Source organism: Tursiops truncatus, chromosome 5 (genome assembly GCF_011762595.2).
Source record: "Tursiops truncatus isolate mTurTru1 chromosome 5, mTurTru1.mat.Y, whole genome shotgun sequence".
Classification (NCBI taxonomy): domain Eukaryota; kingdom Metazoa; phylum Chordata; class Mammalia; order Artiodactyla; family Delphinidae; genus Tursiops; species Tursiops truncatus.
In genome coordinates, this window is record NC_047038.1 from 120,443,122 (window position 1) to 120,466,659 (window position 23,538).

The following is a 23,538-nucleotide window of genomic DNA, read 5'->3' on the forward strand; positions in this document are numbered from 1 at the left end:
TTGGCTTCTATGTAGCTACCTTAATTCCATTTCATTACTTTCTCCAAAGGGTCTCTGATGACAGAAGTCTATGGTTGCCAAGATATTTGAAAAATACAGTATCACAAAGAACCATTCCTACAGCATGTATATTGGGTGCCCCAGAAAGGACAGATATCATAGGTTCTCCAGTGATCACCTAGACAGATTGGATTGACTAGGATAGAGGCTTGGATGAAAATGAAGAGGATAAACAATCCTAGTAGAAGGCTTACCTCTAGGACTACTCTAATTTAATTGTAGACTTTAGATGAAATCAGAGCTGTACGTTCGTGCTCTTTTAATAGGCTACTAATTTTTGCTGCGCTTCTCACAGCACACCTGCTGCTATTGCCAGTGCAAAAGTAGGTCAGAGGTGGTATCATTTAAATCCCTGAATCCTTTTCCCTGAATTCATTAAATCCCTGAATACCTTCTAATATCTTACACTCAACAAAGGCTTAAGAGATATTTTTTAAATGAACAAATGGAAAATTGAAGATGAATTGGCTACAATGTGGACACTGGCAGACACTTAGGGATACCGTGTCTCTTTTAAAAAGCCAGAAATTTTTGTTGTAGCTGTTGTTGATTTCCTTCTGAAAATAATTCAGTTCAGTTTAATTTGGGTAAACTTCTGTCTAGAAAATACATCAAAAAGATGACCAAGATGACTGATGCAGTGGGAAGCCCTAAATTATATTGCTTATCACTCTGAAAGCCTCTCCCATTTCTCATTCTTTGGTTCCTTTTAGTAACAGAGGGTCACCTTTCATGTTAAATGTGCCACCTTTTGATTTTTCTCAATTCCTTCATCCATTGTTCAAAATAAACTAAAAATCTAATTTTAGCACTCCTATCTCACCTCTGCCCCACTGTATTTTTAAATATCCAAAAAGTAAAAATCAATTGCATTTTCGTGTTCTTTTCTTCAGTATTACAACAAACAGAAGAATAATTCTTTTGATTATCACATTGGTTCAAAGACATTGTTTTAAGTTCAATCACATTGGTTCAAAGACATTGTTTTAAGTTCAAAATAAAACACTTTCATTTGATCTGATGGGTCAATTAGAAAAACTAAAAGAGCGGAGAAAATCCTGTTTAGAAAAATGAACACTAATAGAAACACTTAAGGACTCAATGTTTAAGACTTAGATTCTCACAAAAGTGATCATCTTTTTATTTTTCTCCACTGAAGACAGCAAAAGAGGAAAGATTTTAAATCCCAATGAGAGGTATAAGCTAAAAAGAATTGCTTAAAAGTAAAGTCTTCTGACAGCATTGTCAACTACCAAGAGAAGATGAACGTCTCATCCACTGTGCAAGCTGCCCGTGGATGTCTTTAAAAGTGAAGAGATCCTTGGCTGAGTCATATTAGGTACCTAGCTGCTCATAAGACGCTATGGAAAGAATGACTTCCCATGGTTACTCCCTACTCTACGATTTAATGATTACAAACAGAAAGCACAGATTTCAAGAAGTCGGAAAGTTAAACAATTCCGAAAACATCTCTCTGCATATAGAGAACAGACTTGTGGTTGCCAAGAGGGAGAGGGGGTGGGGGAGGGGTGGACTGGGAGTCTGGGATTAGCAGATGCAAACGATTATATAGAGAATGGATAAACAACAAGGTCCTACTGCATAGCACAGTATATTCAATATCTTGTGATAAACCATAATGGAAAAGAATACGGAAAAGAACTATATATATGTATAACTGAATCACTTTGCTGCACAGCAGAAATTAACTCAACATTGCAAATCAACTATATTTCAATAAAATTTTTAAAAAACTTTATCTCTGTGGTTCTTTACATATGCTTACCGATTTTTCACTCGCGTCTTAGACTCACGATACCACAGGCTAAATTCCATTGAACCTGAAATATCAATAGCCAGACCACCCTGCACATCCATATTTGCCTTCAGTCCAGATTGCAGCTGAAGCTCCTAGAAACAAAAATATAGAATAACAGTGAGAAGAAGAAGAATTAGAAGAAGGAGGAGGGAAGGGGGAGGGGCACAACGTAGCCAGCCCCCTTTCCAAAGGCACATTCAACCTCCGGCTGTAGGTAATACCATTTGAGTTGTGTTAACATTGAAGTCTTTCTCTAGGCTTGGAAACACATCCTAACCTTGATCACGGAAGTAGATTATTGATTTGCTAAATTATTTAGTCAATTACAATACTAAAGAAGTGAAGTGTCAATTGACAAGGGTGCTTTCTTTCAATCTTTGCCTCACTTTGGGAGGGGCAATGGTTCTCAAAGTGTGGTTCCCTGACAAATAACATGAGCATCCAGGGAACTTGTTAGGAACGGAAGCCCCATACCTATTGAATTAGAAACTCTGAGGGTGGTGCCCAGAACTCTGTGTTTTAATAAGCCCTCATGTGCTTCTGTTGCACCTAAATTTGAGAACCACAAGACTAGGCAAAATGAAAGCATATCCGTCAGAAATCCAGTGTGGCTTTGGAGTGGAGGGTGAGGCTTTGGGATAGATGATCTCTTGAAGTCCTTTACCACTTCTGTGTCAAATATAGTAAACTGCATCCTGCTGGTAAATGAAAGGCAGGATCAAAACTGCCGGTGCAGTATACAAGTTCCAGGAATTGCCTAGGAAAGGAAAGCTAGGAAAGTAAGGCAAGGCGACTTAACTAAGCCATAATACACTATTGTTTGACATTTGGAATGACACCAAAATAACAAAAAGGACCAACATGAACTCCACGGCATATTCCAGAGGGACAGTACTCGTTTACGAACATAGTCCGTCCTCAGTAATTTTGTAGTTGTCTGGAAACCATTGTTTTATGCTGTTTGCCAGCATTTACCCTTTAAGTCTTGCAATTCTATGTACATTAGATGGGGTGATGTTGGCTGAAAAATTCTCCAGCTGGATTGGAATCAGATTGCCTTGGGACAGTGTTTGAAATGATAACGGTTCTGGGAAAAAGGCTCAGTACCTTTAATTTTGATATTCCTCCAAAGATCTTAGGTCCACAGCAACTGGCAGCGTGACTCACTTCTTTATGTAACTGCCCTATTCAGACCAAATAAGCCATGCTTTCACCAACTATTAATGCCGCAATTTCACTTCCTAGAAAGTACTGTGTTGATCATTGATCTCCCTGAATTTTCTCCAACTTTCAAAAAAATGTGGCGAGAAATCTCAATTGTAGAACTTGGTTTACTAGAAAAGTCTGACTGTGGCATGAAACTACCTTCAGTCTCAAAGACACTTGGACGAAAGCATGAGATTCTCAACACAGAGCTCGGGCCGTATTAGGAGACAGCCCTAAGGATACTTACTGCTACATTAGGTCCAGAACAAAATGTGGTGGTGGTGGGATGCAGGGGTTACCTCAGGCATCATAACTGATATGAAGGAAGACAAATTATCCTGAGAAAACCACGACAATCATGTCCCAATTGTAACCTATGCCCATGAGCTGCAGAAACAAGATGTGAGTTCTGCACTTGCACTGTTACTGTCATTGTTTCCAAATTGGCCCTATTGTATGCCCTGCCTCAAAAGTACTTCCTTATTTGGATCATATTCTCTATTCCCCATTTGAAAACTATAATCTTCTTAGTCCCCCTAACTTGGCAGAGGTCTGTGATGTGGACTTTAGCCTTCCCACTGGCCATACATTACGTGGATGTCAAAACACACCAACTGCCATGGAAAAGAACATTTCACAGCTATTAAACAAGGTGCCTTTTGTGGAGAGAGAGCATTTCCACTGCAGTGTGGGTTTTGAGGAGTGCCTTGGCTTTCCGGGAATATTCCACTTCTCTCCTGCAAAGGGATCGTGGAAGAATTCTTATGCATAGTCACAGAGGAATTTGTTTGCCCCCCCCCCCCGCAATAGAAGGACAGACCACTGACCCCTGTAGAAGGACAAACCACTCTTTCCTTCATGAAAGGGACTAAACCACATAGTGCAGTGGTTCTAATTTTTGAGGGGTGTCAAATAAGTAGAACTAACAGCTTTTGAGCACCTACTGTGCCCCCAAAGCTCTACATTTTTTATCTCATTTAATTCTCATACAAATCTTCCATGGTGGGCATTATATCTGAAGACTGAAAAGAAAAATTAGGCTTGGAGGCTGCATGTGGAGCTAGAATGATTACCCAGACTGTCTCTCGTGGGGAGACTTTTCTACTACCATACATGCATAGCTAGCAGGAAATCATAACTGTCATTTGTCTCCTAGTGTGCAAGGAAGCCTGTTCTGAGAAATATTGCAAACAAGATAAAGCATAGGCTTATGTCCTTGTGTCACCAAGAGGACATATTTATTTAAATCCTTGTTTATGAACCAGAAGAGCTTTGTATTTGTAGCTAATGTGACCCCTTTGATCTTTTACTTTTGGGCCTGAAGGTGTTTCTTACAGCTCAGACACTGATATTTTGACAACTCATCCCATTGCTCCCATTCAGGAAAATATGTTCTTTGCTGGCTAAAGAGGATCCCCCTGTTAATCTGACTTTATCAGACATCCTTCTCTGAAGAGTAATCCAGTTAGCTGCAAAAAGAGAGCGAGAGAGTAAGCACAGAGTAATTCCATCTGCCCTGGCGTTTGTGACCGGTCATCCGCTGCCAACATTTCCTTCAATGTCAGCACTTGACCTAGAGTGGTATGTGCCTCTGAAGCTAGGATGGCATTACTGGAGTGCTCTGCAGAGCCAGGGAGACTCAAACAGTATATTTGTATAATAAACTCAGATCTGCCAAATACTCCAATCTAAATTACACTGGCATTGGGCTATGTTCAATAACTAAGGGAAGACCTTTCTCTTAGAATATGCCTGCAGTGCCCTAGCTTAATGAAGACAAAAATCATGCAAGATAAATCTAGATCAGGGGTTGGCAAACTATGGCCCGCAGGCAAATCTCGCCCACTGGCTATTTTTGTAAATAAAACTTTATTGGAACACTGCCACGCTCATATGTTAATATATCACTTATGGCTATTTTCACTCTACAATGGCAGAGTTGAGTAGTTCAACAGAGACCATATGTCTCACAGAGCCTGAACTATTTACTTTCTGCCCTTTACATAAAAGTTTGCCAACGCTGACCTAGGTTATTACTTATCTTTGCATCAAGATTTATACCCCCATTCAGACTATTAGGCATTGCTGTTGGGTAGGTGAGTACGTACAGGTGGTACTGAACTGTTATTATTCCTGCATCTTAAAATGTGGACTACTTTCTCAGCACTCTTATGCCTTCTTCACAGATTCTTTCATTAAGAATACATCTCTCCAGAGGTAATACTTCAATGGAAAACTGCAGTATAAAATTATAATATAATTTGAGAACAATTTTTCTTCTGTGACTTTGAGGATTAAGGGGCATGAAACGCATTGCTGGTTGTCCTTCTTTTCATTCATATTAACAGAAACACAGTTTTGTTCAGAGTGTCAATACAACCATTGAAAAACTATATTTACTAGCTTCTCTTGCAGCTAGAGATATCCATATGGCATAGTTTGGGTCAATAAAAAAGGACTTCTTTTTGTAGATGCTTATCTTTTGTAGAAATAGTACTTGCAGGACAGTTCTTGAAAAAGAGTCTCAGACTCTGCTGCACCTTACCCTTCTCTCTTCCTTCCTGGAATGAGAGTTAGTGCTGGAGGTGCAGCAGCCATGTGATAGTCATGAGGTGACAAGCATGAGGTTGAAAACCACAAGTAAAGATGGCCAACCTGAGGAAAACGAGTCTGGATCCTAACAATATCTTAGGGTTTCCATATCAATCCTGGATTACCTACTTCCAAATACTTGTAACATGATAAAAATCAAACGATTTGGTTAAGCTACCCCAAACTGGCTTCTTTTGTTATATACAGCTATCCTGAACTGTTATGAGGAATAATAAAGATAGGGAATTAGCATCTAGTTTCAACCAATGATGTTCTGGTGGAGTTTTAGTAAATCTGATATTTAAGGTCACTCCCAGATCTTAAAATCTATGATTTCATAACCAGAATCCAACAAATCAAGATCCTCAAATTATCCGGCAAAGAACAAAGCTGATAAAAACTGTGAATCATCTGTTCCAGATGCCTCACTTTATGAGTAGCAAATCCTGGTTTAAAGCTGTTAAGTAACCGCCCAAGAACACACAGAAAGTAAGTAGTGAAGGCAAAGTCAAAACTAGGCTATTACTTACGAATTTATTAAACCACAAAAGCAAACTTCCCAAGCAAGTCCTATAGTCTATAAATTTTAATTTAATAATTATAAATCAGAGTGCAAGTGATCACTTTAAGGAGTTCCCATAAGATCCTTTTTTAGCAAATATTCCATTTTTATATTGCTATGCTTAGTAAGGCAGGAAATGTCAAGCCATTAAAGAAAAAAATTTTAAGCATCAAACACTCAAACTCAAAGGTTATTCAGATTAACCCTTTTCTGTTTCTCAAAAAATTCCATGAGGCAGCCCACTCCCATCTCACAGTCACCTGGTCACCTAAATCTTACCACACAGAATATAGTATTGTCGTACCTTAGTACAGTAATGTAAGATTTAGGGGTGAAGCAAACTGAAAACTATTCTGAAGAATGCAGGTCAAGTGAATGAAAGTAATCCTACCCTTTAACAATGAGTGAACCTTTGTAAGCTCTGTGAACATGAGAATTTGGGGCAGGGTCTCCATTAAACGTGTGGTTGGTGTCAGTGGTTGCTTGTGTCTCTACGAATTTGGCAGGGATGATGCACTATTTGGATCTTACCATTGTTGTCGTGACAAATGTCATCAGTAACTATGAAGCCATGTAGTTTAGCTCTTGCCTTCAGAAAAAAATATCATCTAAGCCCTTGTGCCCAGGAAAGCCAAGTGAAGAGATAAGGCCATCTCTTCTCTGTTGAATCCTAGGTTATTTTCTCCATAATTTCTTGTCTCTGTTCACATCGGTTACCCCCCACCCCCACCTTTTAGTTCTATGGAGATATAAATGACATTATATTATACTCATGTTGAGTACTTCTTCTTTTGCCTCAACAGTGAAAAGATGACTTAATCAGATAATACAGACAAAAGAAAACACATTTACCTGTAGCAAAAGAGAAAAAGAGAAAGGGCAATAATACCAAGAGGTTCAAATGCTTTGAATGTGAGTTCCAAGGTAGGTGGAACTTTGTCTTGTATCCTCCAAGCATGGAGTACATTTAAAGCATGCCTGGTACATTCAGTAAACAGTTGCAGAATGAATTACCTGGGAATGATCTATTAGCAGAATAAGTCCTTTCACCACACTCATAGGGTCGCTAGTTGCTGACAGCATTTTGGCCATCAAATCACTGTATCCGTTGAAAAAAGTGACAGGTCTGAGCTGAACATCAAAGAGGAGGGCTGACAAGCCAGCATAGGAGTCAAGGTTCTCCTCTCCTTCATCGGGAGTGGCTGCAATTAAGGTCTCCAGTCCTTGGGCTTCAATGACCACCTAGAGAAAATGGATATAGCATTCATGACACTAGCTCCATGCCTGTTCTGTACGTGATGATGAGCTGGCAACTAGAACTTTCCCAGGGGTCAAAAACTCAAACATTTGCAGTTGCTAGGCAAAAACAAAACAAAAACAACTCCAGGCCTGAATATGAGTTCGTTTTCTTCATTTACTCCTCACAGCCACCCTTTGGGGTTCATATGATTTGTATCCATTTTGCAGATGAGGCCAAAAAAAAAGCTCAAATGGCAGAGGTAATTCTCAAACCCCTTCTGTCTGACTGCAATGACCATGAGCTTTCCATTTAATGGCGTCATCCTAGAGACTCAGTCTCTGCAGAACTGTCGTACATGGTGGATCGGCTATCTTGTAGAGCCCCTAAAAAGAGGCGGAGAAGTGTTGGGACAGTCTGCCCTATGAGAGGATGTGGAACTCTCTAAGCCATGACTCACACCTTTCCACATAAAACTTTCTCCAGTAAAAGAAAAGATGATGAATGCTATGAGGAGCCTCACATCCTGATCTCTGCCACACACAGGAATCCTACAGATTCTCTGTCCTCCACACCCAGCACCTTAGCCACTGGGCATTTGGCATTTCAGAATGCATATCAGAAAACAGATGGTGATTCCTCAGGACAGAAAGCATAGTATCCTAACTAGATTCCTACCAAAGGTGTAGTAATACAATATTGATAAGATCTCAAGTTTATATACATTGCATCGTTTTTAAAGCTTAAATGAGCTTATTGAGAAGGCTATAGTTTGATATGCATAAAAACTATAAAGAAAGTATATTTCACAATTAGGAAGCCTTTAGAGATTGTCACCACATTTGGGGTAAAACTAAAGGGATGGAAGTCAGCCAGTTGTCAAATGCCTACACTTTATTCTTTTCTCTCTTAGCAATATTGAAAAAATATAGATTGACTCTTTGGAGAACCATATTCTATCATGAAAGCTTTTATTATGGGGAATCAGTCTCTTCATAGAAACACAAAGAGAAGGAAATATATTCTATAACTAAATATCTGGAGCTCCAGGGAATATATCTATGGATAAAAACAGTTTTTAAAACATACATGAGAAATACTGGCATGACTTCAATTTTGTGACTATGTGTACCTTTGAAAAAACTATGGATGTTTGGCAAGTCCAGTGACTCAAAACATATAAGTTTTCAAGTTCATGTTTGAAACTCTCTCTGGGACTGTAAACCATACAGCCTCTTGCAGATGATGATAGATCCACCATTAATTTATGCGTTCTATAGTGTTATCATTAGTATATATTTTATTTTACTGCACACTAACCTCTTACATACTTTAATAAGCAAAATTAATGAAACATGAGATACCTGAATACTATGAAGAGGATTTTTCCTAACGTACTGAAAGATGTTCAGGTTACTTCTCCTTAGAATGCCAGAACCAGAGTAAAGAATGTCAAGACTGTAAGTAGATGCCGAATGGGGACTACCTAAGGACAAAAAAAAAAAACAAACCTGTAATTTAACAACAGTTCCAGCAATACCGAGCAGGGGACGGAGCAGGGAGGGAGAACCCCTTTTTGGGTTACGTACGTTCTATGTAGCCAGTATAGGCAGAAGACGATCCACTCTTGGAGAAACGGTCATAATTATGAGCAAACATTTCCTTCAGAACTCGACGGACCATTTTGCTGTAACACGTAAAAGGAAAAAGCTGCACATTCATGGTAATGGCTGTTTCCCAGGTCAGATTTGGAAAGAACCCAAATCCTCAGTGGAAAAAAAGAGGGGGCCAAATTTTCCTCATGCCACTCCAAAACTGGGGAGGCGCCAGCTGGAGTACCAGCATCAGGATGAGGGCTTTCCCCTCCATTCCTCGGATATTTGAAATTCAGTTTGGTATCAAAATGACAGCGAGGCGAGTTCAGCCAGCTATGAGATGGCTTAAGCTGACTGATGGACACACCTCAGGAGTGGAAAACACATGTTCTTTGAATCATCGTGGTTCTATTGTTAAATAGTAGATACTTTTAAGGAAAGTTGTACCAAACTGGAGAGGTTGCCCAATATTTCTTTAAATGTTTTCCTACACCCTCTAATGTTATCACTGGCTAATGATATATAACAGCAAATTCCCAGGAATTTCTTCTATATTTGTGTAGTTTTCACTTAAAGAAACATCTCAGTAAAAGCCAATAGTCTCCTCTAAAGTAAGTCTTAAACCTGACCCCATACCTCTATTTTATCTACTTAACTAATTAGTGTTGAGATATTTCCATTCCTGACTACTTAACACTAATCATATCAGTAATAATAAAATTATAACAACTCAGCAAAAACGAAATCAAAATAACCAACCAAAGAAATCTGGACCTAGTTCTGAGGTAGAACATCACTGAGAGGAAGAATGGTTATCTTATAGGTTTTTCGCCCAGTATCACTAGATTATAAGATTTTAGCCTGAAAAAGGAAAGATGAAGAGTAGTCCTCAAATATTCAAAGGGGCTGCATGTGGTTGAATGATTAGATCTCTTCCACTTTGCTTCAGGAATAAAATCTGGGCCAATAGAAGATTTCAGTTATGCAAAGCAGTAATGGAGAGAGTCTCTAAATGATGACACAAGTTCCCTCAGAGGTGGTGACCCTCCCACCACTGGAGAGGTGCAAGCAAAGTCTGGACACCACCTGCCAGGAGACTAGACCCCCTCACTGGAGAGAGATAGCAAGCGAGGGGGCCTCTGAAGTCCCTTCCAACTCTGATGCTTTCAGTTTTGAGAATCTGACCTGCCCTGTTCGCGATGGCTTCCTCATGTTTCCCAGGCTGCTCTCTACTCCGCTGCTTCCTCTTTACTGTCCCCTGAATCACTAGGTTCACAAGACAATGGCAGCAAATACACCCAGGATCTCCCCCACAGAGTCTCACAAAAGCAAAGCAATAAAAGGAGAAATCAAATGCATTTGACCAGGTACACATGGCTGCAGAGAGAATTTGTTTCTTTTCTGCATCTCTGATCTGCTTCCCCCTGCTTCCTTACTTGCCCTGCTCCTTTGTCTGTACTTACTCCTCCTGTTTCTTTTCCCTTCAGTCTTACTCCTTGTTTCTTTCCTTCGAGCTTTACTGCCTTTTTTTCCATTTCCTTTCTCCTATTTCCCACCCTCCCCCCATGTCTGTTTCCCTTTTCAACTGGGAACACGCAAACATGATCCTTCCTGAAGGCAGTGCTTGGCATGTAACTCAGGGGAAATGGAGCTTCCTTCCCTGGCCCTCTGATTTCAGTGAGGAAAAGGGACAGCAGTGAATTTGGGAGAAGAGACTTGGGAACTAGAAGGAAGATGATTCCAATGAGTAACTGAGAGCAATGAAGTCTGCTGATTCCATACTTCGTACTTTGAATAGTCCTAAAACATGGGTCTTGTCTATGGTTTTAAACTCAAATGGTAAATTCATTTAACCTGTGATAAATGAGGCTTCAAAGATTCCTAACATTTGGAAAGTTAAGATGAAAGACCATTTGGTGGGAACCTACCTCATTTTATGATGCTAGTTATAAAAATAGTCCTACTGAAAATACAGTTGGATTTTAAAACATTGCTAACATTTGGCAATATGATGTTACCAGACCGAACGGGAGACCTAGAGTAAAAAAATCATACCCAGAGTTCCAAATCACAGTGCCAAAGTGAAGTTGTTTAATCTGGCCCTCCAAATAGATTTGGCAAACTCTCTGGTTTTATGCAACATAACCCAGCATAAAGACCACACCATTATTATTAGCCACACATGTACCACATCAATATACAAATAAGCTTGGATAAGCAGAGATGGGGCACTGCTTCATACCTTGCAGGCGTTTCAAAACGTAGGATGTCTTGGACAATGGCGAGCATGTATTTATTCATTTCTTTGGGAAGCTCCCCAATAGAGAGGAGGATGTTTTTTACTTCCATGTAGGATGGATTGTTATTTAAAATGATGGCAGCTGCAGTAGTGCGCACAGTCTTTTCATGAACTTTATGATTCTGGTGGTATATCCTGTTCATAGTCTTCTTCACCTGTTCGTAAGATGTTCAAGCTTAGTTAGTGCGCATCTAGATTTTTAAAATTGATATCGGGCAGGAAGAGTTAACGCTCATAAAATAGACATGTATTCCAATATTTCCCATATTCTTTTGCAATTATGTTGGGGTCATAGTTCTGGCTAATGGACCATGAACGGAATCACTGCGGGTAACTTCTGGGCCAACGCAGTTAAGAGCTGGTGTATCTTATTCCTCTCTCTCTTCTACTATGGTAGTGAGCTCAGGGCCACATTTTCTTTTACCTACTTTAGCCATAGAGTGGATGAGAAGCTGAGATTTTTGAGTCTTGTTTGTTATTGCAGCATATCATGGTATTCCCTAACAACCACAGAATTTTCAAAGACACTACTGCCACATGGCAAAGGGGCTCTGGAGAGAGATGGCTATATGAACTTACATTTCCTTACAATGAGGTACCTCAGAATTTTCCCTTCTTCTTTTTAATTAATAGACTTTTTATTTTTAGAGCAATTTTAGGTTCACAGCAAAATTAAGCTTAAAGTATAGAATTCCTATATACCTCGTGCTCCACATGCCTCCCCTCTCCCCCCAACATACAACCTCCTCCTGTATAACATCCTGCATCTCAGTGGTACATTTGTTACATTTGATGAATCTATATTGATACATCATTATCATCTAAAGTCCATAAGTCATATTAGAGGATTTTCTTCTTTTAACAAAACATTAACACAAAAGAAAATTTGCCAAAATAATTACATTCTGTGGCAACAAATAATTTCATTGGTCACTAGCATTGCCTAACAATATGCAGTGCTTGGGGTTCTGTACTAGGCATTTATAAATATTTCTTTCAGTTCTACTTTCCTCTGTCTTTTTCTATCTCCCGCAAATGTTGAGCTTTGTTGTCAGGTATATAGGAATTAAGAATCACCTAAGCAAAAACAACTAGGAAGGGACAGAGCCAGAATCCATATGTTGGTCTGTCTATGTCAAAAACTCATGACCCTAATTACCACACTTTGCAGCTTATCAACTGTGATACAAAACATAGTTGCAAACCGGGAACATCATTCTCAGCAGGCAGTTTATCTTACACTTTATAAACATTCTCTGCCCTAAAAAAATGTATAGCTGGGATGGCTTCCTGAAAATGCAGCTGTAGGAACCAACATGGTAGTACTTAAGCCAGGTTATTCCAGTGTCAAAAAATTTAAGAGCATCTTAAAACTTGTGGAAGTAAAGATATTTCAGAAAAGAATTTGTTTCTTTTTTTTAATTATCATTTGGAGTACTTTATTGAATTTTGATATTAATTTTAAGAAGACCACTTGACAATAAGAATTCATCCTGGGGAAGATATTTTGAAATCATATTTAACAGGGAATTGCTGAAGGAACTGGCATTGGTACCCAAAAGGAGAGAGGACTTTGCCTCTATTCGAATACTTGTAGAATTCTCCTGCCGGAGGGGAAGCCAAACTAAGACAAATAAGTGTTAGTCACGGGAAGGAAGATATCACCTTGATATGAGCAAAAAAATCGGACAGTGTGAGTTGTCCAATAATGAAGAAGTCTTGTGAAATATTGAACTTCTAGTCACCAGAAACATTCAAGTACAGGCTGCATAACCATATTGCAGAGATGTTTTCCCTAACTTTTCATGTATCAGTCATTCTGGACTTATTTCTTTTCCTGGAATATTCCACCCTCTTTCCCATTTGTGGGTCTTCACCCATATGCTTCCCCTGCTTGAAAGACTCCCACTTCTTTCTCGTATTCTATCCAACACACATATCCTTTCTTCTGCCTGACCGTTTCTCATCTTTTAGCTTTAGATTCAGCTCCCCTTGCTTTATCTTCCTTTCACATTCTTGACTTCCTATATCTTAGCATTATCTATTACCTTTGGTGATAAAACAAGAGAATGTGCTTCAATATTTATGCTTCAGGATATAGGACATTATCTATTCAAAATGTGAGGCTGCTTCAGAAGAGCCTTAAATCCAATTTAAGAGTTATTTCTAACAGGAAAGAGAGATTGTTAGTTTGGAAAAAAAAATAGGGTGATTTCAGAGAAGTTTGCATCTGACTTGTGATTAGGCATGCTTTTTTCCTTTTGTGAATGTTGCAAACATTCTTGGAGAATTTACCTCATCAGTTATGAAAGGGGCATCATATCTCTGGAGAGTGGTGGTGGCGAGGTGGCTGATAGACCCCTCTCCTGTCTCCGCGTACTTCAGAAGGAGTGGGATGCCTTCCGGAAGCCGGGCATTCTTCAGAGCCAGCAGGTACATCATTTTGTCCTCCTTTTTTTCTGCTTTTTCAAGTCCTCCCAAGATTAACTTCTTGGCTTCTACCACTCCCTAAAGAATCACATTCTACATCAGACATATGCATAACCATATATTAAACAAAGCTTGGGTAACATCAGCGTCACTCTTGTGTCCAGGATAACAGCCTAAGGTTTTAGAAAGTTTTACACTGGTTGCCTGACTGAGGCACACAATGAAAATGAACAAGTAAAGCTTGATAAAGGTGGTGTTGTTGTTTTTTTAAAAATACATACATTAACATATTAAGAAGCAATGAGTATAATTAATAATGGGCATATTTACTTTTAAACACATTCTGAATGCATAAAGTCATTTTTAAAATTCCCTTGTGATCGATTATTCCTAAAACTGCCCATTCACTGAAATTCTAAAATAATGGTTAGATGGTGCCTAAACGGTGGCACACACCTTTTCCTTAGTAACAACTTCGGTGAAAGCACTTAGCACTCAACTGTAAGGTCTTGTTCTAAATGTTTAAAAAGTGCTTGTTTCCACTTGATTCCAAATTTGATTAATGCTGACATACTGTTCAAAAAACATTCCTTGAATGCCTTTTATGTAGCATGTATTTTTCAAACATATTCTTTAATCAGAAAAGGCCCTTTAGTTTTCTGGCCTAGAAACTATGAACTAGCAAGTTAACAGTTTAATGGAAAAGCAAATTAGAAATAGGGACATCTAGGTTCTTATTTTACCTTTGCTGCTACGTATGTTTTAGGGGCTTCAGTATCATCTGTAAAGGAAAGGTTCCTAAGATCTAATTCATCTATAGGATTTATAAACGCTGAAACCAGGCTGCAGGTACACACACACGTGCACACACACATACACACACACACACCATGGGAGAGATGGGGGGTAGGGAAGATATAAAAGGCCCCAAAAGAGAATGAAGATGCTAAACTTCAAATGGAATTAAAGAAAGACCATTTCTCAACTACCAGATTGATCTTTAAAAATACAAAAGTTTGACAACATACATTGTTATTGAGCGTACAGGGAAATAGGCATTCAGGTGGAAGCATAACATGCTACAATTCCCATGGAAGATAATTTGGCAAAATCTAACAAATCTGCATTTTGATCCAATACCCTGGCCCTGAAGCTATATCTCCAAAATTAAGAGAAAGTGTGCCTAAGATTACTCATTTAAGCATTATTTGTAATAGTAAAAATAGTGGAAACCACCTAATGACCATACATGGGAGAATAAACTGTTGTGCCTCAGTTTAACACACAATAGAGTACTAGGCAGTTGTAAAAGGAAGGAGGAAGATCTCTGTGAACCAGTATGGGGTGATTTCCAAGGTATGTTGTTAAGTGGAAAAAAGAAGATGCAAGAGAGTGTATATAAGGCTATATTTTGTGCAAGAAAAAAGAAATAAAATGTGTATGTACATCTGCTTACTGTTGCAAAAAGAAACAGAAAGGAGAACCTAAAACTAATGATACTGCTTACATAGAAAAGGTAGGTGAGAATGGGTGGAAGAGTAGGAAAGGGAATGAGACCTCTTTGAGAATACTTTTCAAATAAAGTCCTGACTTTTGAATCATGTTACTATTCCATATGTTCAAGAAATAAAATGAAGTCAACAAGGATGAAAGGTGGCTAAAATTGATTTCAAACAGAAGCAAATGAGTAATAACATAACTAAACAGAAGAGAATAAAAAAGAATTAATCCAAACAATGTTTGAACATAGTCCTCTGACTGTATACCTTTAGTGAAATATATTCTAAGGTCAAAAAGACTGTGATGAAGTCTTGAACTTTATTTAAGTCAGTTTGGTTTTTGTAATGACATTGGTGTAACAATTCCAAAATTATTTTGTACATGTTTTAGGATTGAGCAAATGAATCAGGATATTAATGTTCTTGAGAACCAGGGTTCTCACTGTGGGAGAAGGAAGGTATAATTACAGAATGACGGAAGGAGAGGAAGAACCCTGTAGAACTGGAGGTAGCAGTATGAACTAGCAATTTAATAAATGTAAATATATGTATTTTGTCCATTATAAGAGCCTAGATGCAATGGCACTCGAATAATAAGAAGTAAAAGTCTTTAGGAGTAAAATGTCAGATGCATGCAACTTACTCTCAAAGGGTTCAACCAAAATAATATAAAATGAAATAAAACAGAATGAGGTAATGCAAATATGATAATACGTTAACAATTGGCAAATCCAGATGAAGCAGGTATACAAATATTAATGGAATTGTGCTATTCTTACAACTTTTCCATAGGTTTGAATTTTTTCAAATATAAATTTGGTGAAAAAAGAAATTAGGATACAGGGAGATCAAAATGTAAGGAAAAACAAATAGAAAAAAGAAATAGAGGTTTAGTACTCATTGTGACCTGTGTAGCTGCCATTTAGACTGTCATAGGGCAGTAGCTTTCATGCCAGTAAATGCTGAACGGCTATAGCACTCGATAGCTTCGCAGGTACCTTCTGCACAGTAAGGTATTGTGGATTGTGTGCCCAGCAGATGCCTTAAATGTGTATTTAGAATACATCGTTTTCTTTCTATCCAGATGTCTTTGATATGGGCAAAAGATAGATGAGTATTCCACAGCAGAAAGTTGAAAAGAAAATCTGAACATTTGCTATGGTCCATTTGGTAGCCAAGTCTCATTATCTTCAAAGATGCATTTTTTTAAAAGTTGCTCAAAAACATTAACAAAACTGAATGACAGTGATGGATAGTTTACAGCTAGACTCATAAGGTAACTTTAAAGATGTGATAACTAGGCTGTCCCATTATCAGAAGAACTTTAAATGTAATCCTTTGTTTTGTTTCCTTCTCACCCTATATGCCTCCCTTGGGTAATCCCATTGTCTCCTAAGGTTTCAGTCACTCTCTATTCCTGGTCCTAACTCCTTTTCTGAGCTACAGATGGATGTGGCCATCTGCCTATTGGGCAACTCAACCTGGTGTCCCAAAGGATTCAAACATAGCCAAAACATAGCCAAATTAATAGCTCTACCCTCCTCCCACCCCCAAACCAGGTTCTATATAAATTTTGCTTAAGTGGTTCACATCACCATACATCTAGTATCCTAACCTGGAAGCTTAACAGTCACCTGGATTCTCACCTCTTTCTCATTCCCCACATCCCATCAGTCACTAAATACTATCGATTCTATCTCCGAAAGGGCTCTTGAATCTGTCTCCTTCTCTTACCGTACAGCACCTACGTTAATTCAGACCTTTATTAATTCGTGCCCAGGTTGTTGCAAACATTTCTGATCAGATCGTACTGGCCCTAATGCAGCTGACACCCAGTCTATATACCATTTTGCTTCTTCCTAGGTTAAAAAAATCGGCGTGTGTCATTCACCACCTAAAAACCACATTATTCTCCTTTTTCTCTACAGAATGAAGTCGAGACTCCTTAGCTTGCCATTAATAGAGATCCAGCCTACCTCTCTTCTCTCTTCCCTTCTTTCCTTCATCAGCACTCCCACCTATCTGCCCCACAAACATACATATTTTTTGCTCTAGCCCCACAGAATTTCTCACTGTTCTCAAGCATACAAGGCTCATTTTGAGTTTGGGCTTTTTTATACATTATTGTATCTCTCCTAGAACGTCCTTTATTCCACAAGACTATCTCTTCACCTAAAAACCTCTTCTAGGCTAAGCTATTTGATATTATCATTTTGGTGACAGCTTCCCCAGCACTCCCAAGCAGAATAGTTTGGTGCATCTTCTGTAGTATTTGCAGAGCACTCTTTTTTTTTTTTTTTTAATTTATTTTTGTCTGTGTTGGGTGTTTGTTGCTGCGTGTAGGCTTTCTCTAGCTGCGGCTAGTGGGGGTTACTCTTCATTGCGGTGCTTCTCATTGCAGTGGCTTCTCTTGTTGCGGAGCACAGGCTCTAGGCACGTGGGCCTCAGTAGTTGTGGCACACGGGCTCAGTAGTTGTGGCTTGCAGGCTCTAGAGCGCAGGCTCAGTAGTTGTGGCGCATGGGCCTAGTTGCTCTGGGGCATGTGGGATCTTCCCCGACCAGGGCTCGAACCCATGTCCCCTGCATTGGCAGGCAGATTCTTAACCACTGCACCACCAGGGAAGCCCCAGAGCACTCTTTTTATATTTCAATATTATTATTTATCTGTTTGCATTTGATAAACAGACTAGGAGTTCTTTGAGGATGGTAGAATGTTTTATGTATCTTTATATTAAGGTATTAGCATAATGCCTAGCACAGAGTAAACACTCATTAAATACTACTGAATGGATGTTTTTATATGTGAGTTTTGTGTTTAGCCAAGATATTTGATATATGATTGCTGAAGTAAACCAGCCAACTCAAATAATTATGGAAATTGAAAAATATAAGAAGTCATAGTCCTTTGATGTCATAAAAACCATACAAATTTGATTTCTGCCCCGATGGTGGGCAGCACGGTAAATGTTAAATAGATTGGTCCGGAACTATAGATACGATAAATGAGATTGGATTTGCACTTACTTTGAGTTTGCAGCCTTCATTCTGACACAGCTTCCTGACAAGGGCCCCAATGATGATCATAACGGATTCTCTGATGTCATTGCTCGCAAAGGAACCTTTGAACTTACTCTATTAGCCAAACAAGGATAAAATAGGTTACCGAAACATTTAAACATTTCCAAGGGATATTTTAAGTAAAGAAACAAAGTAGCCAAAGTCTGAGGAAATTGTTTTTATGTTCCTAGGTTGCAAACTCTGAATTTTGCTTTGGGGACACTTACAAATTCACTGTCTAGCTTTGGGTTGAAAAGTCTTAGAGTTCTTTCAGGTATTTTTAACATGGGTCTGTGAAGTCCTGAGAGGTTTATGGACTGGGCTCATTGGGTCAGTGAATCCAAAAATTGATCTGTAAAATTTTATGTGTGGGTAATTTTATGTATGGGTATCAGATTTTTCAAACAAACCCATTTTCTAAAAAGATTATGAACTATTCCCCTAAATCATAAGTGAATAAGTGCACTTTTTGTTTTTAAACCTTGGATCCAAGAGAACTCTAGCTTTTGCTTCCAATATAATTTTTAATATCAGAAGAATTATATCTTATATATATATATATATAACATGTATAAGATTATACATTATACAATGTACTGTACATCAAATACCATGAAGATTTTTGAAGTCAAAACAAATCTTTTAAAATCAAATTTCGAAGCATAATCAAAACCTCTCCCCTCTGAAATTTTGTCCTATGTTACATTATATGATAGGTGAACACAATCTTTAAATTTCCATAAAGTATAGTTTAAGTTATTTAGAGGAATTACAAAGAAGACACTATGTGAAATAATCTACTGTACAGGTAATGATTAACAGAAAGAAAATAGTCCAAAGGAATTTGAATATGACTAATCAGAAGGCTGTATTTCAGCCTGTATTCTGATGCTAGCAAATTTAATTACTGCCTAGATTCCTAAGAGCAGCCCAGAGCCTTTATTTTTGCAGTTTCCATTTGACTTACAACGAGGGCTCTCAGGAGTTCTTCATCAGGATGGGAGGCAAATCCACAGGCATAGAGAAACCTCTCCTGGAGGATAATGCTACTGTCACTTTTGAAATCCAAAAAGTCCAAAATAGCATCTAATGAGTCTGGGGTCTGAGCAGAGGTGACAGCATCCACCAGCTGGGGTCTACAAAAAAGGCATGGTCATGGATATCAATGTTCAGGGTGCTTAAGAAATTATTTTGAATCGCTACCATTCATAGACCCCATTGGTTTACATTTCCTAAAGAAGTGAAAATATTTTTATTTAAACAAAAGAAAAATGAATGACTTTCACCAAAGACCCTTCCCCCTTTTATTTGAAATCTCTCCCTTAACTCCCTTCTTTCTCCTCAATGTATAATCAGAATATACAAATTAATTTTACTGTATTAGCCTAAGCCAAATATAATTTGGAGATTTATAAATAAAATCATATAAATAATATTATAAATTAGGTTCAAACTTTTCTGTATGGGTCATATATAAAAGCTATGGTCCCCCAAATCAATTCTTTCTCTAATTAGCTTTGCAAATATATACATTTCTCAAATACATAACTTAACTAGGGCAGTATTATTTAATGGAAAGGTGGGACATTCTTTAAACTTTCATTTATATCCAAGAGAGACGTTTTTGCTCATTTTTTAAAAAATAAAAAGCACCATGGTATAGTTCAAGTTCAACCACAATGATTAGTTGTGAGCAGAGCAAAACTCCTGCAGGAAAGTGCTAGTTACATATTCTGCTCATCAAGAATCTTTTGTTGGCTGAGTCTTGGGATGGTAAAATTTCTGAAACTAGTTGCCATACTAATGAACATATTAGGTATGTATTGATATATATTTTATTCCACATTCACACCATACATGTATTTAATATGTTATACTTTTTAAGAAAGATATTCTTGCACTATACCATTTTGATCCTAACAAAAAGCCTAGTGAATGAAGCAAACTGAGAGAGAGGTAATACTTATTAAGTGTCTATTATTGCACTAGGAATTTTAGGTGTGCAACTTCTTTTTGCTTTAACTTCTTCATCCGTAACATGGGGCTAAAAACAGTAGTTATTTTAGGATTTTTGAGAGGATTAAATTACATGATCTATGTAAAACACTTAGAATAGTGCTTGGCACATTGTAAATGTTCAATAAATATATTCTGGTTTTAATACCATCACCTCACTGAACATCTCTATCAGTTTAATACTAATATTCTCCCTTATATATAAAGAAACAGAGATATCCAGTCGTTTGTTCAAGGTCCCATAGCTGGTAAAAATATAGCTAGGATTGGAACTCAGGTTTTTCTGAATGGAGTACACGGTCTTTAATTACAGTGTTTCCTAAAGTGTTTTTCATGCAATACTAGCCCTACCAAATGCTTTAAGAAAAGGGATTTTCAAAGTCGTGTAAGTTTGGAATATGTTTAAGGAAACTTATACATAATATTATCAGATTAAAGACGCTGGATATTTCTGTAGCAGAGAACTGTTTAACTTGGTTTCTCCCAGTGTTTTTCAAACTCAGTTGCTCACAGAAGCCTTTCCTCTTGGCATACTTGTTAATATTGTATAAGTTATAAGATACACATAATAAAAACTTCGGGAAATGTTACATTCCACCACCCTGACTTTCACTATCCTACAATAAATAGAAGGAATTATTCTCTGTATTTTACAGGTGTTGAAAGTGAGGCTCAGGGAAGCTAAATGTAAATGACCTACTTAAAGGTTGTATGTTGTTGGAAGTCAGAATTTAAAACTAGGTCTTCTGATATTAACGCATCCTAGTATCTTTTCTACCGTACTACGTTACGTGTGTGTTACCTATGATATGGTACAATATTGCGTAAATAACCTGATTTAGAAACTACATCATGCAATCATACAAATTATTGCCACCTTAAAATTTTTAGGATACAAATAGGCTAAGGCTTAGTGTAATCTCTGTTCTAAATAGCTAATTTTTGCACTATTCTTGTCATATTTTTGTTTTTGATAAAAAGATAAGTCACTCTAAAATATATTTTTCCTAAGTTCTATGATTAAAACAGAGTCTGAGAATTTATGATTTTGCATATATTTAACTTCTGGTTTAAATATTTATTTTTGAAGATAGTACCCAACTAACTTTTGGTTTGTCATATGGAATTCATATCAATTTTTTTAGTGTCCTCAAGATGAGTAAATAACAAATACAATCTAGAATAAACAGACTTCTCAGAAAAAAAACTAAATTCTCTTATTCTTGGGTAATTGAGTCCCTTGAACTCAGTGACTACTGCTGCTGTGTGTGTGTGTGTGTGTGTGTGTGTGTGTGTGTGTGTGTACATGCGCGTGTGTAACTTGGCCACTTTCTACTTTTTATTATCTTAATGGCTAGTTTCCACTGTTTGTCAAATTAATTGAGCCAAGTTCTATATCATCAGTTAAGATAATTAGTGTCATATGGTTGAATTTGTAGTTACAGACAAATTTTATATTACAAGACCAAAACACTTTTACTTAGAAAGTGTATTTGTATTTACAAAGTAAATTTGGTAATTAAGTCAACTCTCTTTACGATGCATGTCAAATAAAGCATTCTCTCATCAAATATTCAAATAATGTACATATTTCTTTTCTCTGGATTCTTTTGGCTGTTTACCTCAGTACTCAATTTTCTTTTTAAAACATGGCTTCAATGGGGATGATCACATAAAAATGAAAGCACATTTTCAACTGAAAATATCATATTCGCTTTTTGTTTTTATAATCAACTCTGAAATCTTTTCGAGTGTAAATGAATAGCTAGGGAACAAAATTTCACAACAGTGAGGCAGCACATGCACCGTGGTGTCACAATGAAGCCCTGCCCCCCCATCTATGTACCAATCCAGACCTGATGTAAACTCATGAATACTCAAAAAACAATGTTCACTCTGAGTCACTACTGAAAACTTGTTATTGCATGTCTGGTCAATTAACCACTGCATTACTGCACTGAGGTATAACTGTTCAATGAAAACACAAAACAACAAAACAATTGATTGGAGGTGAGGCAGTTGGTTAAAAAGAGATCTTACTTGCTTAATAAACAATAACCCAGTAATGCTTTCCCACAGACAACCCCACACAATGTTCAGGGCACTTACAGTACTTCCTTGTTTTCAGCCTTTAGGATTTGGAGGATCTCTTCTTTCTTTGCAGTCCTGAGGTGCTTAATAAAGGTTAGGAAGCTTCTGACAGCCTCAGCCTTGGAGAGGTTGTCAGGCTGCAGGTGTTTTCTGATGGACTGCCAGTGCTCCGAGAGCTGTAAAACATGGCCGCAGGCCCATACCACATTCATAATTCTGAACATCCACACTTACAAAGGATGTTCTTTCCAGACATAAACTTTCCTTTGTATCTGACAAGCCAAAGAAGCTTTTTGTGTCTTACCTCAATATATCTGATCGCCCCCTGTCCATACCACTGTGGCTCTCAGAGGCTAACCCAGAGGCCTGCTGACTCTGTGTACAATTTCCCTGTAGGAGGACTGTCTTTGTCTATTAGCACTTAGCTCAAAGGACCTCAAGCTTCTGGGCATATGGGTCATTCCATGGTTACAACAAGGGAATTCTATCTGAGGCCAGACTTTGACCACCATAGTGAAATGATGCCAAAATTTCATTAACAACAGGATATTCTGGAGGGGAAAAAAATCAGAACTGCTGAAGAATTGTATCAGGTTTCTTATGCAGTGGAAACTTACTGAAAACCAGTTTCTGTAATAATTTGAGCTCCCTATTCTCTTTATTTTACTGCTGTATGAGATGCAAACAATAGTAAATAGTTTGCAAACAATAGTAAAACATGTTGCTGGGGTCTGAACTGTTCATTTCATATATCCGTGTTAAGTAGAGTATTATTTAGATAAAGGTAATTCTCACATACACCATCATTATGCTACTGTGGTTTTAAAAATAGTAAATAGTTCTAATTAATGACATCCTTTGGCTTAGAAATAAGCTAAAAACTTATTTTTCGTAGTTTACCACTTTTCCCCAGTTGTAAAAGAATGTATTAAATCTCATCAGTGACCTCTAACTCTGAATAATGTCCATGCTGCCAGTTTTTAAATTACTCATTCCTTCCAATAAGCAACAGATATACATTTTTCTCTTTTTTCAAGTCCCTTTTGGTTACCTAATCTTAAGAGGATATTCCAAA

General features: G+C 37.8%; 1 protein-coding gene across 2 annotated transcripts in view; it reads right to left on the reverse strand.

Moving 5' to 3' along the window:
• MTTP (microsomal triglyceride transfer protein) overlaps window positions 1-23,538 on the reverse strand; it is a 54,564-nt gene that overhangs the window by 3,463 nt on the left and 27,563 nt on the right. For both annotated transcript variants that reach the window (XM_073805573.1, XM_019926459.3), the window contains 9 exons: window positions 22,482-22,639; window positions 19,324-19,492; window positions 18,324-18,431; window positions 13,666-13,878; window positions 11,314-11,525; window positions 9,066-9,163; window positions 8,841-8,962; window positions 7,254-7,481; window positions 1,847-1,971 (listed from right to left, as the gene is read on the reverse strand). In XM_073805573.1, coding sequence (XP_073661674.1) covers window positions 1,847-1,971; window positions 7,254-7,481; window positions 8,841-8,962; window positions 9,066-9,163; window positions 11,314-11,525; window positions 13,666-13,878; window positions 18,324-18,431; window positions 19,324-19,492; window positions 22,482-22,639 — 1,433 coding nt within the window. The remainder of the gene's footprint in view (window positions 1-1,846; window positions 1,972-7,253; window positions 7,482-8,840; window positions 8,963-9,065; window positions 9,164-11,313; window positions 11,526-13,665; window positions 13,879-18,323; window positions 18,432-19,323; window positions 19,493-22,481; window positions 22,640-23,538) is intronic.